The following is a 13,695-nucleotide window of genomic DNA, read 5'->3' as shown; positions in this document are numbered from 1 at the left end:
GGAAATATTTTCTCACAGCTCCGACAGACAGACAGACAGCAGCTGACAGGGGCGCGCGGAGACATTTTGGGGGCCCGGGGGCTCCAGTGGAGGAAAGGGGCACCAGGTGCAGCACATGGAAGCGCCGGGTCACTCGGTAGTGTGAGATTTATTACAGGCACAGCATGAACACCATACATAGCGACCGGTTTCAAACCAACAGCCTGCGGCTACAAAGTAACAGGAATCAGAAAAGAATTAAAATGATTTTATTTTTTGTTTCCGTTTCTCATCCAAACATGTAAATTAGTTTTAGCTCTGCAGCGTTCGTCCTTCACCTCCGGATCAGTTTAATCAGAGGCTGGATTTTCTGATCAGGTGTTTTATGACATCACAGGTCCGACGTGAGGACAAAGTCCACTGAGGGACAGGAAGTCGTCCTCTATGGGTTCTCAGGGTAACAAACTCCTCCGTTCTTCCTGGTTCTGCTCACAAACTGGATCCAGTCCCTGAGTCGCTCCTCCCAGTCCTCGCACCAGTCCGCGCTCCTCTCCAGGTTCTGGTACCGGGTGGGTAACTGGTCCAAAGCCAGCACGGCCTCAGGGGGGTCAAAGGTCAGACCGGCCTTCTCCACCGCCGCCTGAAACTTCGCTGGAGACGCCGTAGCGACGTAGCATCTGCAGCCGGAGAGAGAAGAAACGTTTATCTACCTGCAGCAGGCTGGACAGAACCGGGCAGAACCGGTTAGAACCGGGAAGAACCGGACAGAACCAGACAGAACCGGACAAAACCGGACAGAACCAGACAGAACCGGGCAGAACCAGACAGAACCGGTTAGAACAGGATAGAACCGGGCAGAACCAGACAGAACCGGGAAGAACCAGGACAGAACCGGGCAGAACCAGACAGAACCGGACAGAACCAGTTAGAACAGGATAGAACCGGGCAGAACTAGACAGAACCGGGAAGAACCAGGACAGAACCGGGCAGAACCAGACAGAACCGGACAAAACCGGACAGAACCGGACAGAACCAGTTAGAACAGGATAGAACCGGGCAGAACTAGACAGAACCGGGAAGAACCGGACAGAACAGGACAGAACCGGTTAGAACAGGACAGAACAGGACAGAACCGGACAAAACCGGACAGAACCAGACAGAACCGGACATAACTGGTTAGAACAGGACAGAACCGGACAGAACCAGGACAGAACCGGGGAGAACCAGGAAGAACCGGACAGAACTGGACCAAACCGGGCAGAACTCTGATCTAATGAAGGTTTTCAATTCAAAGCACTTAAACTTATTTAAATAAAACAGTTTTAATGTTTTATTTTCTTATTTTTCATATTTTACTTTATTGCAACAAAATATACAAAAAATAAATTAAATACATTTTATAAATATTTTAGTGACTTTAGAATTAAAAGTGTATAAAAGTGTGAAAAGTTCTTATAATTAAAAAATCTGAAATAAAATATTTAAAGCAGCTTAAAGTAAATAAAAATTTCTCTAAGTGACGTAAAATAAAAGATAAATTCAGACAAAATGTTTAATAAATAACACAATAAATAAAACCGACTGCTCAGAGTCAGGAGCCCCTCCCCCACCTGTTTCTGGCCGGGCTGTGGGTTCTGTTGTAGTGGTGCCAGACGGCCACGGCCGTGTGCGGACACAGCAGGTACCGGTTCTGCTCCCAGCACCGCCTCATGGTCTCCAGGATCCCCGGGTCGCTCACAGCGCCGGTCACCAGAACCTCGGCCAGCTGGGAGAACCACAGAGGAGACGGTTACTGCCTGTCCGGTCCGGTCCGGTCCGGCCGGCCTCGGGGTTCTGCAGGACCGGTACCAGTCTGCGCTGGTTCTCTGGCAGCCGCAGGCGATGCGAACGCTGGAACTCCTCCATCATGGTTTTCACGGCGGCGCCGTCCCGGTCCAGCAGCAGCCAGAAGACCCGCTCCATGTTGTACGGGTCCTGAGGATCAGAACCAGAACCAAGATGGCTTCCATGTTTACTGCTGTTCTGTTTTTATCAAGAATCTTTTCTGATTTTAGCCAAAATAAATTAGAGAAATGAAGTTATTACAGTTAATGATAAGAATATAATTTATTTGTTTCAGGTTAAAAGAAAAGTTTCTGCTCAGCCTGATTATCTGAACCCGACCATAAAGAACCCAGTTGGTTCTGGTTCTGGTTCTGAGCCGCCTACCTGTATATCAATGGCCGGGGCCAGAGTCTGGGTGACGCTGGGCGCCATGGAGAAATCGCCGCTGGTTACAGTCCGATGCACGATGTCGTTAGCGTTCACCATGGCAACCAGCTTCAGCGGCAGGCCCATCCGCACGGCGATGAAGGCAGCTGGGAGGAAAAACTACAAACATGGAGGACCGGCTGCAGCTGGGAGGAAAAACTACAAACATGGAGGACCGGCTGCAGCTGGGAGGAAAAACTACAAACATGGAGGACCGGCTGCAGCTGGGAGGAAAAACTACAAACATGGAGGACCGGCTGCAGCTTCAGGAGGAAAAACTACAAACATGGAGGACCGGCTGCAGCTGGGAGGAAAAACTACAAACATGGAGGACCGGCTGCAGCTGGGAGGAAAAACTACAAACATGGAGGACCGGCTGCAGCTGGGAGGAAAAACTACAAACATGGAGGACCGGCTGCAGCTGGGAGGAAAAACTACAAACATGGAGGACCGGCTGCAGCTTCAGGAGGAAAAACTACAGACATGGAGGACCGGCTGCAGCTTCAGGAGGAAAAACTACAAACATGGAGGACCGGCTGCAGCTTCAGGAGAAAAAAACTACAGACATGGAGGACCGGCTGCAGCTTCAGGAGGAAAAACTACAGACATGGAGGACCGGCTGCAGCTGGGAGGAAAAACTACAAACATGGAGGACCGGCTGCAGCTTCAGGAGGAAAAACTACAGACATGGAGGACCGGCTGCAGCTTCAGGAGGAAAAACTACAGACATGGAGGACCGGCTGCAGCTGGGAGGAAAAACTACAAACATGGAGGACCGGCTGCAGCTGGGAGGAAAAACTACAAACATGGAGGACCGGCTGCAGCTTCAGGAGGAAAAACTACAAACATGGAGGACCGGCTGCAGCTGGGAGGAAAAACTACAAACATGGAGGACCGGCTGCAGCTGGGAGGAAAAACTACAAACATGGAGGACCGGCTGCAGCTTCAGAAGGAAAAACTACAAACATGGAGGACCGGCTGCAGCTGGGAGGAAAAACTACAAACATGGAGGACCGGCTGCAGCTGGGAGGAAAAACTACAAACATGGAGGACCGGCTGCAGCTGGGAGGAAAAACTACAAACATGGAGGACCGGCTGCAGCTTCAGAAGGAAAAACTACAAACATGGAGGACCGGCTGCAGCTGGGAGGAAAAACTACAGACATGGAGGACCGGCTGCAGCTGGGAGGAAAAACTACAAACATGGAGGACCGGCTGCAGCTGGGAGGAAAAACTACAAACATGGAGGACCGGCTGCAGCTGGGAGGAAAAACTACAAACATGGAGGACCGGCTGCAGCTTCAGGAGGAAAAACTACAGACATGGAGGACCGGCTGCAGCTTCAGGAGGAAAAACTACAAACATGGAGGACCGGCTGCAGCTTCAGGAGAAAAAAACTACAGACATGGAGGACCGGCTGCAGCTTCAGGAGGAAAAACTACAGACATGGAGGACCGGCTGCAGCTGGGAGGAAAAACTACAAACATGGAGGACCGGCTGCAGCTTCAGGAGGAAAAACTACAGACATGGAGGACCGGCTGCAGCTTCAGGAGGAAAAACTACAGACATGGAGGACCGGCTGCAGCTGGGAGGAAAAACTACAAACATGGAGGACCGGCTGCAGCTGGGAGGAAAAACTACAAACATGGAGGACCGGCTGCAGCTTCAGGAGGAAAAACTACAAACATGGAGGACCGGCTGCAGCTGGGAGGAAAAACTACAAACATGGAGGACCGGCTGCAGCTGGGAGGAAAAACTACAAACATGGAGGACCGGCTGCAGCTTCAGAAGGAAAAACTACAAACATGGAGGACCGGCTGCAGCTGGGAGGAAAAACTACAAACATGGAGGACCGGCTGCAGCTGGGAGGAAAAACTACAAACATGGAGGACCGGCTGCAGCTGGGAGGAAAAACTACAAACATGGAGGACCGGCTGCAGCTTCAGGAGGAAAAACTACAAACATGGAGGACCGGCTGCAGCTGGGAGGAAAAACTACAAACATGGAGGACCGGCTGCAGCTGGGAGGAAAAACTACAAACATGGAGGACCGGCTGCAGCTTCAGAAGGAAAAACTACAAACATGGAGGACCGGCTGCAGCTGGGAGGAAAAACTACAAACATGGAGGACCGGCTGCAGCTGGGAGGAAAAACTACAAACATGGAGGACCGGCTGCAGCTGGGAGGAAAAACTACAAACATGGAGGACCGGCTGCAGCTTCAGAAGGAAAAACTACAAACATGGAGGACCGGCTGCAGCTGGGAGGAAAAACTACAGACATGGAGGACCGGCTGCAGCTGGGAGGAAAAACTACAAACATGGAGGACCGGCTGCAGCTGGGAGGAAAAACTACAAACATGGAGGACCGGCTGCAGCTGGGAGGAAAAACTACAAACATGGAGGACCGGCTGCAGCTTCAGGAGGAAAAACTACAGACATGGAGGACCGGCTGCAGCTTCAGGAGGAAAAACTACAAACATGGAGGACCGGCTGCAGCTTCCGGAAGAAAAAACTACAGACATGGAGGACCGGCTGCAGCTTCAGGAGGAAAAACTACAGACATGGAGGACCGGCTGCAGCTGGGAGGAAAAACTACAAACATGGAGGACCGGCTGCAGCTTCAGGAGGAAAAACTACAGACATGGAGGACCGGCTGCAGCTTCAGGAGGAAAAACTACAGACATGGAGGACCGGCTGCAGCTGGGAGGAAAAACTACAAACATGGAGGACCGGCTGCAGCTGGGAGGAAAAACTACAAACATGGAGGACCGGCTGCAGCTTCAGGAGGAAAAACTACAAACATGGAGGACCGGCTGCAGCTGGGAGGAAAAACTACAAACATGGAGGACCGGCTGCAGCTGGGAGGAAAAACTACAAACATGGAGGACCGGCTGCAGCTTCAGAAGGAAAAACTACAAACATGGAGGACCGGCTGCAGCTGGGAGGAAAAACTACAAACATGGAGGACCGGCTGCAGCTGGGAGGAAAAACTACAAACATGGAGGACCGGCTGCAGCTGGGAGGAAAAACTACAAACATGGAGGACCGGCTGCAGCTTCAGAAGGAAAAACTACAAACATGGAGGACCGGCTGCAGCTGGGAGGAAAAACTACAGACATGGAGGACCGGCTGCAGCTGGGAGGAAAAACTACAAACATGGAGGACCGGCTGCAGCTGGGAGGAAAAACTACAAACATGGAGGACCGGCTGCAGCTGGGAGGAAAAACTACAAACATGGAGGACCGGCTGCAGCTGGGAGGAAAAACTACAAACATGGAGGACCGGCTGCAGCTGGGAGGAAAAACTACAAACATGGAGGACCGGCTGCAGCTTCAGAAGGAAAAACTACAAACATGGAGGACCGGCTGCAGCTTCAGGAGGAAAAACTGAAAACTAAAGATATTAATCCAGGCCCAAAACTACAGAAAACTGATCAATAAATAAAACAGTTTGATTTGTCTGATTCTGTTGGTTCTGACACCTTTAACCCACCTGCGATGTTCCCAGCTCCTCCGGTCGGAACCACCACCTCCAGCTCCGGCAGCGGCCCGGGCTCCGGTCCAGACACCAGCTCTGGCTCCGCCCCCAGCCCAGGCTCCGCCCCCAGCTCTGGCTCCGCCCCCAGCTCTGGCTCCGCCCCCAGCCCAGGCTCCGCCCCCAGCTCTGGCTCCGCCCCCAGGCCGCTCAGCTCCAGGTAGGCGTAGAAGAAGTGCGCCACCTGGATCATGACTCTGGACCAGTTGACGGAGTTGAGGCTCATCAGGCCGTGGGTCCGGACCAGGTTCTGGTCGGCAAACAGGCGGCGCAGGGGCCGGTCGATGTCGTCTGAGCTGCCGTCAGCTGTGGCAGAACGGGACGGGTCAGACGGTACCAGGACAGAACCGGACGGTCAGACAGCACCAGGACAGAACCGGACGGGTCAGACGGCACCAGGACAGAACCGGGCGGTCAGACGGTACCAGGACAGAACCGGGCGGTCAGACGGTACCAGGACAGAACCGGACGGTCAGACGGTACCAGGACAGAACCGGACGGTCAGACGGCACCAGGACAGAACCGGACGGGTCAGACGGCACCAGGACAGAACCGGGCGGTCAGACGGTACCAGGACAGAACCGGACGGGTCAGACGGTACCAGGACAGAACGGGACGGGTCAGACGGTACCAGGACAGAACCGGGCGGTCAGACGGTACCAGGACAGAACCGGGCGGTCAGACGGTACCAGGACAGAACCGGGCGGTCAGACGGTACCAGGACAGAACCGGGCGGTCAGACGGTACCAGGACAGAACCGGGCGGTCAGACGGTACCAGGACAGAACCGGGCGGTCAGACGGTACCAGGACAGAACCGGGCGGTCAGACGGTACCAGGACAGAACCGGCGGTCAGACGGTACCAGGACAGAACCGGGCGGTACCAGACAGACCGGGTCAGACGGTACCAGGACAGAACCGGGCGGTCAGACGGCACCAGGACAGAACCGGGCGGTCAGACGGCACCAGGACAGAACCGGACGGTCAGACGGTACCATGACAGAACCGGACGGTCAGACGGTACCAGGACAGAACGGGACGGGTCAGACGGTACCAGGACAGAACCGGGCGGGTCAGACGGTACCAGGACAGAACCGGGCGGGTCAGACGGTACCAGGACAGAACCGGGCGGTCAGACGGCACCAGGACAGAACCGGGCGGTCAGACGGTACCAGGACAGAACCGGACGGTCAGACGGTACCAGGACAGAACCGGGCGGTCAGACGGTACCAGGACAGAACCGGGCGGTCAGACGGTACCAGGACAGAACCGGGCGGTCAGACGGTACCAGGACAGAACCGGGCTGTCAGACGGTACCAGGACAGAACCGGGCGGTCAGACGGTACCAGGACAGAACCGGGTCGGGGCGGCCCTACCTGCGAACACGTGGACGTTGTCCTCCAGGCAGGACGTCATGTGTTTCTCCTGGACCGCCGTGATCCGGCCCCGAGGGAAAACCACCAGAACATCCAGACCCGGCAGAGAGCGGGCGCTGCGGACGGCAGAACCGCCGGTGTCTCCTGAAGTTCCTGAGAGCAGAACCGGGGTCAGAGGTCACGATCACAGAACCGGGTCAGAGGTCAGGGACGTCTCTTACCAACCAGGACGACGGCTCGGCTGCCGTCTCTCCGCAGGAAGTAGTTCAGGAAGTGGACGGTGCAGCTCATGGCCAGATCTTTGAACGCCAAAGTTTCTCCATGGAAAAGTTCCAGAACCGACAAGCCGTCCTTCAGCCGGGCGATCCGGACCGAGTCGGGAACCGAGAACCCAGAGAGGGCTTCAGCTACGAGGGCTGCAGGCAGAAGGAGCCGATTCATTCATCCTGACCGAACCAGTTCAGTTCAGTTCAGTTCAGTTCAGTTTCCTCTTTAACTCGTTTCTATTCTCAACAAACTGATGGAAAATCTACAAAACTCTTCAGGAATAGAAACTTTACACGTTTATCTTTAAGATTCCGGATAAAACCAGATTTAAACCACGGAAGCATCCAGCAGGGGGCGCCGTTACACGGAAGCATCCAGCAGGGGGCGCCGTTACACAGAAGCATCCAGCAGGGGGCGCCGTTACACGGAAGCATCCAGCAGGGGGCGCCGTTACACAGAAGCATCCAGCAGGGGGCGCCGTTACACAGAAGCATCCAGCAGGGGGCGCCGTTACACAGAAGCATCCAGCAGGGGGCGCCGTTACACGGAAACATGTGACAAAGTTATTGATTCTGGTAAATAAATCTATATTTTTAGTGAAGCTTTTCTCTCCTCAGTCACATCAGTGACTTTATGTGATTTTATCATTTTAATTATTTGGTTAAAACCTGGAACAGAATTTACTTATAAAATACTTTAAATAAAATGTTAAAATAGAAAATTAAACAAGTTTCGCCCAAAATAATAAAATTTAAAAAAAAATATAACCTGAGAGGTGCTGCTGTGTCTGTGCTGCTGTGTTGGTGCTGCTGTGTTGGTGCTGCTGTGTCTGTGCTGCTGTGTTGGTGCTGCTGTGTCTGTGCTGCTGTGTTGGTGCTGCTGTGTTTGTGCTGCTGGTTTGGTGTTGGTGCTGCTGTGTTTGTGCTGCTGGTTTGGTGCTGCTGTGTTTGTGCTGCTGGTTTGGTGCTGCCGTGTTGGTTCTGCTGTGTTTGTGCTGCTGGTTTGGTGCTGCTGTGTTTGTGCTGCTGTGTTGGTGCTGCTGTGTTGGTGCTGCTGGTTTGGTGCTGCCGTGTTGGTGCTGCTGTGTTTGTGCTGCTGGTTTGGTGCTGCTGTGTTTGTGCTGCTGTGTTGGTGCTGCTGGTTTGGTGCTGCTGTGTTTGTGCTGCTGGTTTGGTGCTGCTGTGTTTGTGCTGCTGGTTTGGTGCTGCTGGTTTGGTGCTGCTGTGTTGGTGCTGCTGGTTTGGTGCTGCTGTGTTTGTGCTGCTGTGTTGGTGCTGCTGGTTTGGTGCTGCCGTGTTGGTGCTGCTGTGTTTGTGCTGCTGGTTTGGTGCTGCTGTGTTTGTGCTGCTGTGTTGGTGCTGCTGGTTTGGTGCTGCTGTGTTTGTGCTGCTGGTTTGGTGCTGCTGGTTTGGTGCTGCTGTGTTGGTGCTGCTGGTTTGGTGCTGCTGTGTTTGTGCTGCTGTGTTGGTGCTGCTGGTTTGGTGCTGCTGTGTTGGTGCTGCTGGTTTGGTGCTGCTGTGTTTGTGCTGCTGTGTTGGTGCTGCTGGTTTGGTGCTGCTGTGTTGGTGCTGCTGTGTTTGTGCTGCTGTGTTGGTGCTGCTGGTTTGGTGCTGCTGTGTTGGTGCTGCTGGTTTGGTGCTGCTGTGTTTGTGCTGCTGTGTTGGTGCTGCTGGTTTGGTGCTGCCGTGTTGGTGCTGCTGTGTTTGTGCTGCTGGTTTGGTGCTGCTGTGTTTGTGCTGCTGTGTTGGTGCTGCTGGTTTGGTGCTGCTGTGTTTGTGCTGCTGGTTTGGTGCTGCTGGTTTGGTGCTGCTGTGTTGGTGCTGCTGGTTTGGTGCTGCTGTGTTTGTGCTGCTGTGTTGGTGCTGCTGGTTTGGTGCTGCTGTGTTGGTGCTGCTGGTTTGGTGCTGCTGTGTTGGTGCTGCTGGTTTGGTGCTGCTGTGTCTGTGCTGCTGGTTTGGTGCTGCTGTGTTTGTGCTGCTGGTTTGGTGCTGCTGGTTTGGTGCTGCTGTGTTTGTGCTGCTGGTTTGGTGCTGCTGGTTTGGTGCTGCTGTGTCTGTGCTGCTCACCCTCCAGGTCTCCTCTGGGGATCAGCTCCTCTGGGATGAACAGGGCAGCGACCTCCAGAACCAGCCTCTGGTACCGCAGGCCCGTCCAGCTCCGCAGCGTCTCTGGACTCACTGCAGGCAGCGTCTCCGGCATGAACATCCCTCCATCCGGAGCGAATCCGGAGAACAGAACCTCCCTGAAGTCCCGGTTCTGGACCCCGCCGCGGGTGCTGCAGTACCGCATCCTGCAGAACCGGGTTCAGAACCTCATTAATGAGTCTGCAGCAGTTTAACCCGATAATCAATAATCACATGTTGATGTGCAGCAGCATCTCCTGTCTGATCGTCTTCCAGGATCAGCAGGAGAACCACAGGAGGCAGAACCGGTTCTGGTCCAAAACGAACCGAGCTGCAGCTCCGGACCTACCTGTTTATTTAACCCGACCAACAGAACCTGCTGCTCAGTCCAACAGAACCTGCTGCTTCAGTCCAACAGAACCTGCTGCTTCAGTCCAACAGAACCTGCTGCTTCAGTCCAACAGAACCTGCTGCTTCAGTCCAACAGAACCTGCTGCTTCAGTCCAACAGAACCTGCTTCAGTCCAACAGAACCTGCTTCAGTCCAACAGAACCTGCTCAGTCCAACAGAACCTGCTTCAGTCCAACAGAACCTGCTGCTTCAGTCCAACAGAACCTGCTTCAGTCCAACAGAACCTGCTGCTCAGTCCAACAGAACCTGCTGCTTCAGTCCAACAGAACCTGCTCAGTCCAACAGAACCTGCTGCTCAGTCCAACAGAACCTGCTGCTCAGTCCAACAGAACCTGCTGCTTCAGTCCAACAGAACCTGCTGCTTCAGTCCAACAGAACCTGCTCAGTCCAACAGAACCTGCTGCTTCAGTCCAACAGAACCTGCTCAGTCCAACAGAACCTGCTCAGTCCAACAGAACCTGCTCAGTCCAACAGAACCTGCTGCTTCAGTCCAACAGAACCTGCTCAGTCCAACAGAACCTGCTCAGTCCAACAGAACCTGCTCAGTCCAACAGAACCTGCTCAGTCCAACAGAACCTGCTGCTTCAGTCCAACAGAACCTGCTCAGTCCAACAGAACCTGCTTCAGTCCAACAGAACCTGCTGCTTCAGTCCAACAGAACCTGCTTCAGTCCAACAGAACCTGCTCAGTCCAACAGAACCTGCTGCTCAGTCCAACAGAACCTGCTGCTTCAGTCCAACAGAACCTGCTTCAGTCCAACAGAACCTGCTGCTTCAGTCCAACAGAACCTGCTTCAGTCCAACAGAACCTGCTCAGTCCAACAGAACCTGCTTCAGTCCAACAGAACCTGCTGCTTCAGTCCAACAGAACCTGCTTCAGTCCAACAGAACCTGCTGCTCAGTCCAACAGAACCTGCTGCTTCAGTCCAACAGAACCTGCTCAGTCCAACAGAACCTGCTGCTCAGTCCAACAGAACCTGCTGCTCAGTCCAACAGAACCTGCTGCTTCAGTCCAACAGAACCTGCTCAGTCCAACAGAACCTGCTGCTTCAGTCCAACAGAACCTGCTGCTTCAGTCCAACAGAACCTGCTGCTTCAGTCCAACAGAACCTGCTTCAGTCCAACAGAACCTGCTGCTTCAGTCCAACAGAACCTGCTGCTTCAGTCCAACAGAACCTGCTCAGTCCAACAGAACCTGCTGCTTCAGTCCAACAGAACCTGCTCAGTCCAACAGAACCTGCTGCTTCAGTCCAACAGAACCTGCTCAGTCCAACAGAACCTGCTCAGTCCAACAGAACCTGCTCAGTCCAACAGAACCTGCTGCTTCAGTCCAACAGAACCTGCTCAGTCCAACAGAACCTGCTTCAGTCCAACAGAACCTGCTGCTTCAGTCCAACAGAACCTGCTCAGTCCAACAGAACCTGCTTCAGTCCAACAGAACCTGCTGCTTCAGTCCAACAGAACCTGCTCAGTCCAACAGAACCTGCTTCAGTCCAACAGAACCTGCTGCTTCAGTCCAACAGAACCTGCTGCTTCAGTCCAACAGAACCTGCTGCTTCAGTCCAACAGAACCTGCTCAGTCCAACAGAACCTGCTCAGTCCAACAGAACCTGCTCAGTCCAACAGAACCTGCTCAGTCCAACAGAACCTGCTCAGTCCAACAGAACCTGCTGCTCAGTCCAACAGAACCTGCTGCTCAGTCCAACAGAACCTGCTTCAGTCCAACAGAACCTGCTTCAGTCCAACAGAACCTGCTGCTTCAGTCCAACAGAACCTGCTTCAGTCCAACAGAACCTGCTGCTTCAGTCCAACAGAACCTGCTTCAGTCCAACAGAACCTGCTGTTTCAGTCCAACAGAACCTGCTGCTCAGTCCAACAGAACCTGCTTCAGTCCAACAGAACCTGTTGCTCAGTCCAACAGAACCTGCTGCTCAATCCAACAGAACCTGCTGCTCAGTCCAACAGAACCTGTTGCTCAGTCCAACAGAACCTGCTGCTTCAGTCCAACAGAGGTTTAGCCCGACGCTGAGCAGAACCTTTGAGACGGTGAAAGTTGGACTTTGATCGGTTCAGACGTTAACTAACCGGACCAGGAGAAGCAAATAAGTTCCTGATTAAACTCAGACACTTTAAGATCTGGTGGTTCTGTTGGGTCCAGATCCAGTAGAATCATCTGGAGTTTGAGGCATTGTTCTCTAGTCTATATCTGAATTTATTAAAATAATAATAGCGCAGCAAGATGGCTGGTGCTTTTATTTTGAAGTAGTTCATGAGTTGATCCACGATCAGGTCGCGATCGATTATTGGATCCATCTGTGGTTCTGGAATATTAACCTGGACATGAGGAGAAGTGAAGGATTCAAGTTTCAGGACGGAAAATCAATTCTGGATCAGGAGTTAAATCAGTTGTTACATAATAAACTGTTACTGTAGATCTACAGATAATAGATCTATGGCTGACTGCAACATTTATAATCCGTTTATAATCTTTACGTTATGAAATAAAGCCTGAACATGGCCGCTGATCACTGTTGTATTAAAATAAAGGGTTTATTATTTAAATAATCACATTCTGGTATTTTCTTCATATTCAGTGAAGCAGAGAAAAGACAAACATGGATGTTTAACTCCGGGCTGCAGCCAGCAAGACCCAGACTGGACCAGAACAGGACCCAGACTGGGTCAGGTTACCGAACCGGAACCGAACATGGTTCTGTTAATCCATTCTGAGTAGAACCCCGAACTTTAACGGGTCCGGTCTGCTTGTTTTGGTTCGCTCACCTCAGGCCGTCAGCGGTCCACTCCTTCACACTCCGCCGGCGGAGAACCTGGCTAAAAGACCAACCAGGCGGCAGGAGCGGAGTTAATATCGTGAGATTTTGTGAGCCAAGATTCAGACACATGGTTGAAGTTCGCTGCTGGACCAAGTGGATCATCCTGTTAACCCGTTACCTGAAACGGAGAACAAACCCCACCGACACGGCGAGCCGCTTTCCACGCTGGCTTGTAAATGGTGCAGAGCCTTCGTGACCACGTGGGTGTAAACGCGTCTTTCTATTGGCTGAAAAAGAAAACAACAAATCAACAAACCATCCAATAGTGCAAACAATAAACGGCATTAAACACGATCAACAGAAACTATGACTCTATTACATCAATCATTTCATTCATATGTGGCTCCTACACATATATTAACAATCTAAATATTAACATAAAGTTCTTAAAATTGTACCGAAATATTATGAAAACATTAGAGCAATAAGTGCTTTGAGAAAATAAATGCGTAAAAATATCAGTTTTTAATATTTACACTAGTGATGGTCCGGAAGCACAGACGCGTCCGGCGCATGCGTCAAGCGCATGCGCTGTTAAAAGTCATGCTCTAATTAACGTTTTTCTATAAGTTACTTCCATTTAACATAATGATTTATGTAATTTCAACGTAATTTCATGACTTATTGGCATTTCAACTCAAGAATGTGAGTCAGTTCAGTGAAACATGAATTTAAATGTGTGAACGCGACAATCTGAGTTTTAAAATGGTAGCCGGATCTTATAAAAACTCATCACCACTGGCAATATTAATGCGAGATGAAAAAATAGTGCCAGAAATTTCACTCGTTATCTGATAAGGGGCTAAATATGATGTAAGATTTAGTAAGAATTACAAAGTTCTCCATCCCATATTAAATGAAGAAGAGGAACACCACCTGACCAGATTAAAGACGTCGAAAGCAAAGTCGCGGATGAATACCATT

At 52.0% G+C, this 13,695-nt stretch overlaps 1 protein-coding gene across 1 annotated transcript; it reads right to left on the bottom strand.

Annotated features, from left to right (window-relative positions):
* Nucleotides 1-232: 232 nt before the first annotated feature.
* On the bottom strand, nt 233-12,926 carry thnsl2 (threonine synthase-like 2). The gene is made up of 9 exons (XM_081613177.1): nt 12,719-12,926; nt 9,471-9,694; nt 7,359-7,553; nt 7,138-7,290; nt 5,721-6,068; nt 2,188-2,336; nt 1,828-1,953; nt 1,590-1,744; nt 233-656 (listed from the first exon to the last, which is right to left on the bottom strand). Exons 1-9 carry the CDS (start codon nt 12,871-12,873, stop codon nt 422-424), a joined length of 1,740 nt encoding a protein of 579 aa, XP_081469303.1. The 5' UTR covers nt 12,874-12,926; the 3' UTR covers nt 233-421.
* Nucleotides 12,927-13,695: the final 769 nt, after the last annotated feature.

Source organism: Poecilia reticulata, chromosome 12, assembly GCF_904066995.2.
Source record: "Poecilia reticulata chromosome 12, P_reticulata-male-v2, whole genome shotgun sequence".
Classification (NCBI taxonomy): Eukaryota; Metazoa; Chordata; class Actinopteri; order Cyprinodontiformes; family Poeciliidae; genus Poecilia; species Poecilia reticulata.
The sequence above is the reverse complement of the archived record's forward strand: the minus strand, read 5'-3'. Positions and strand labels throughout refer to the sequence as shown.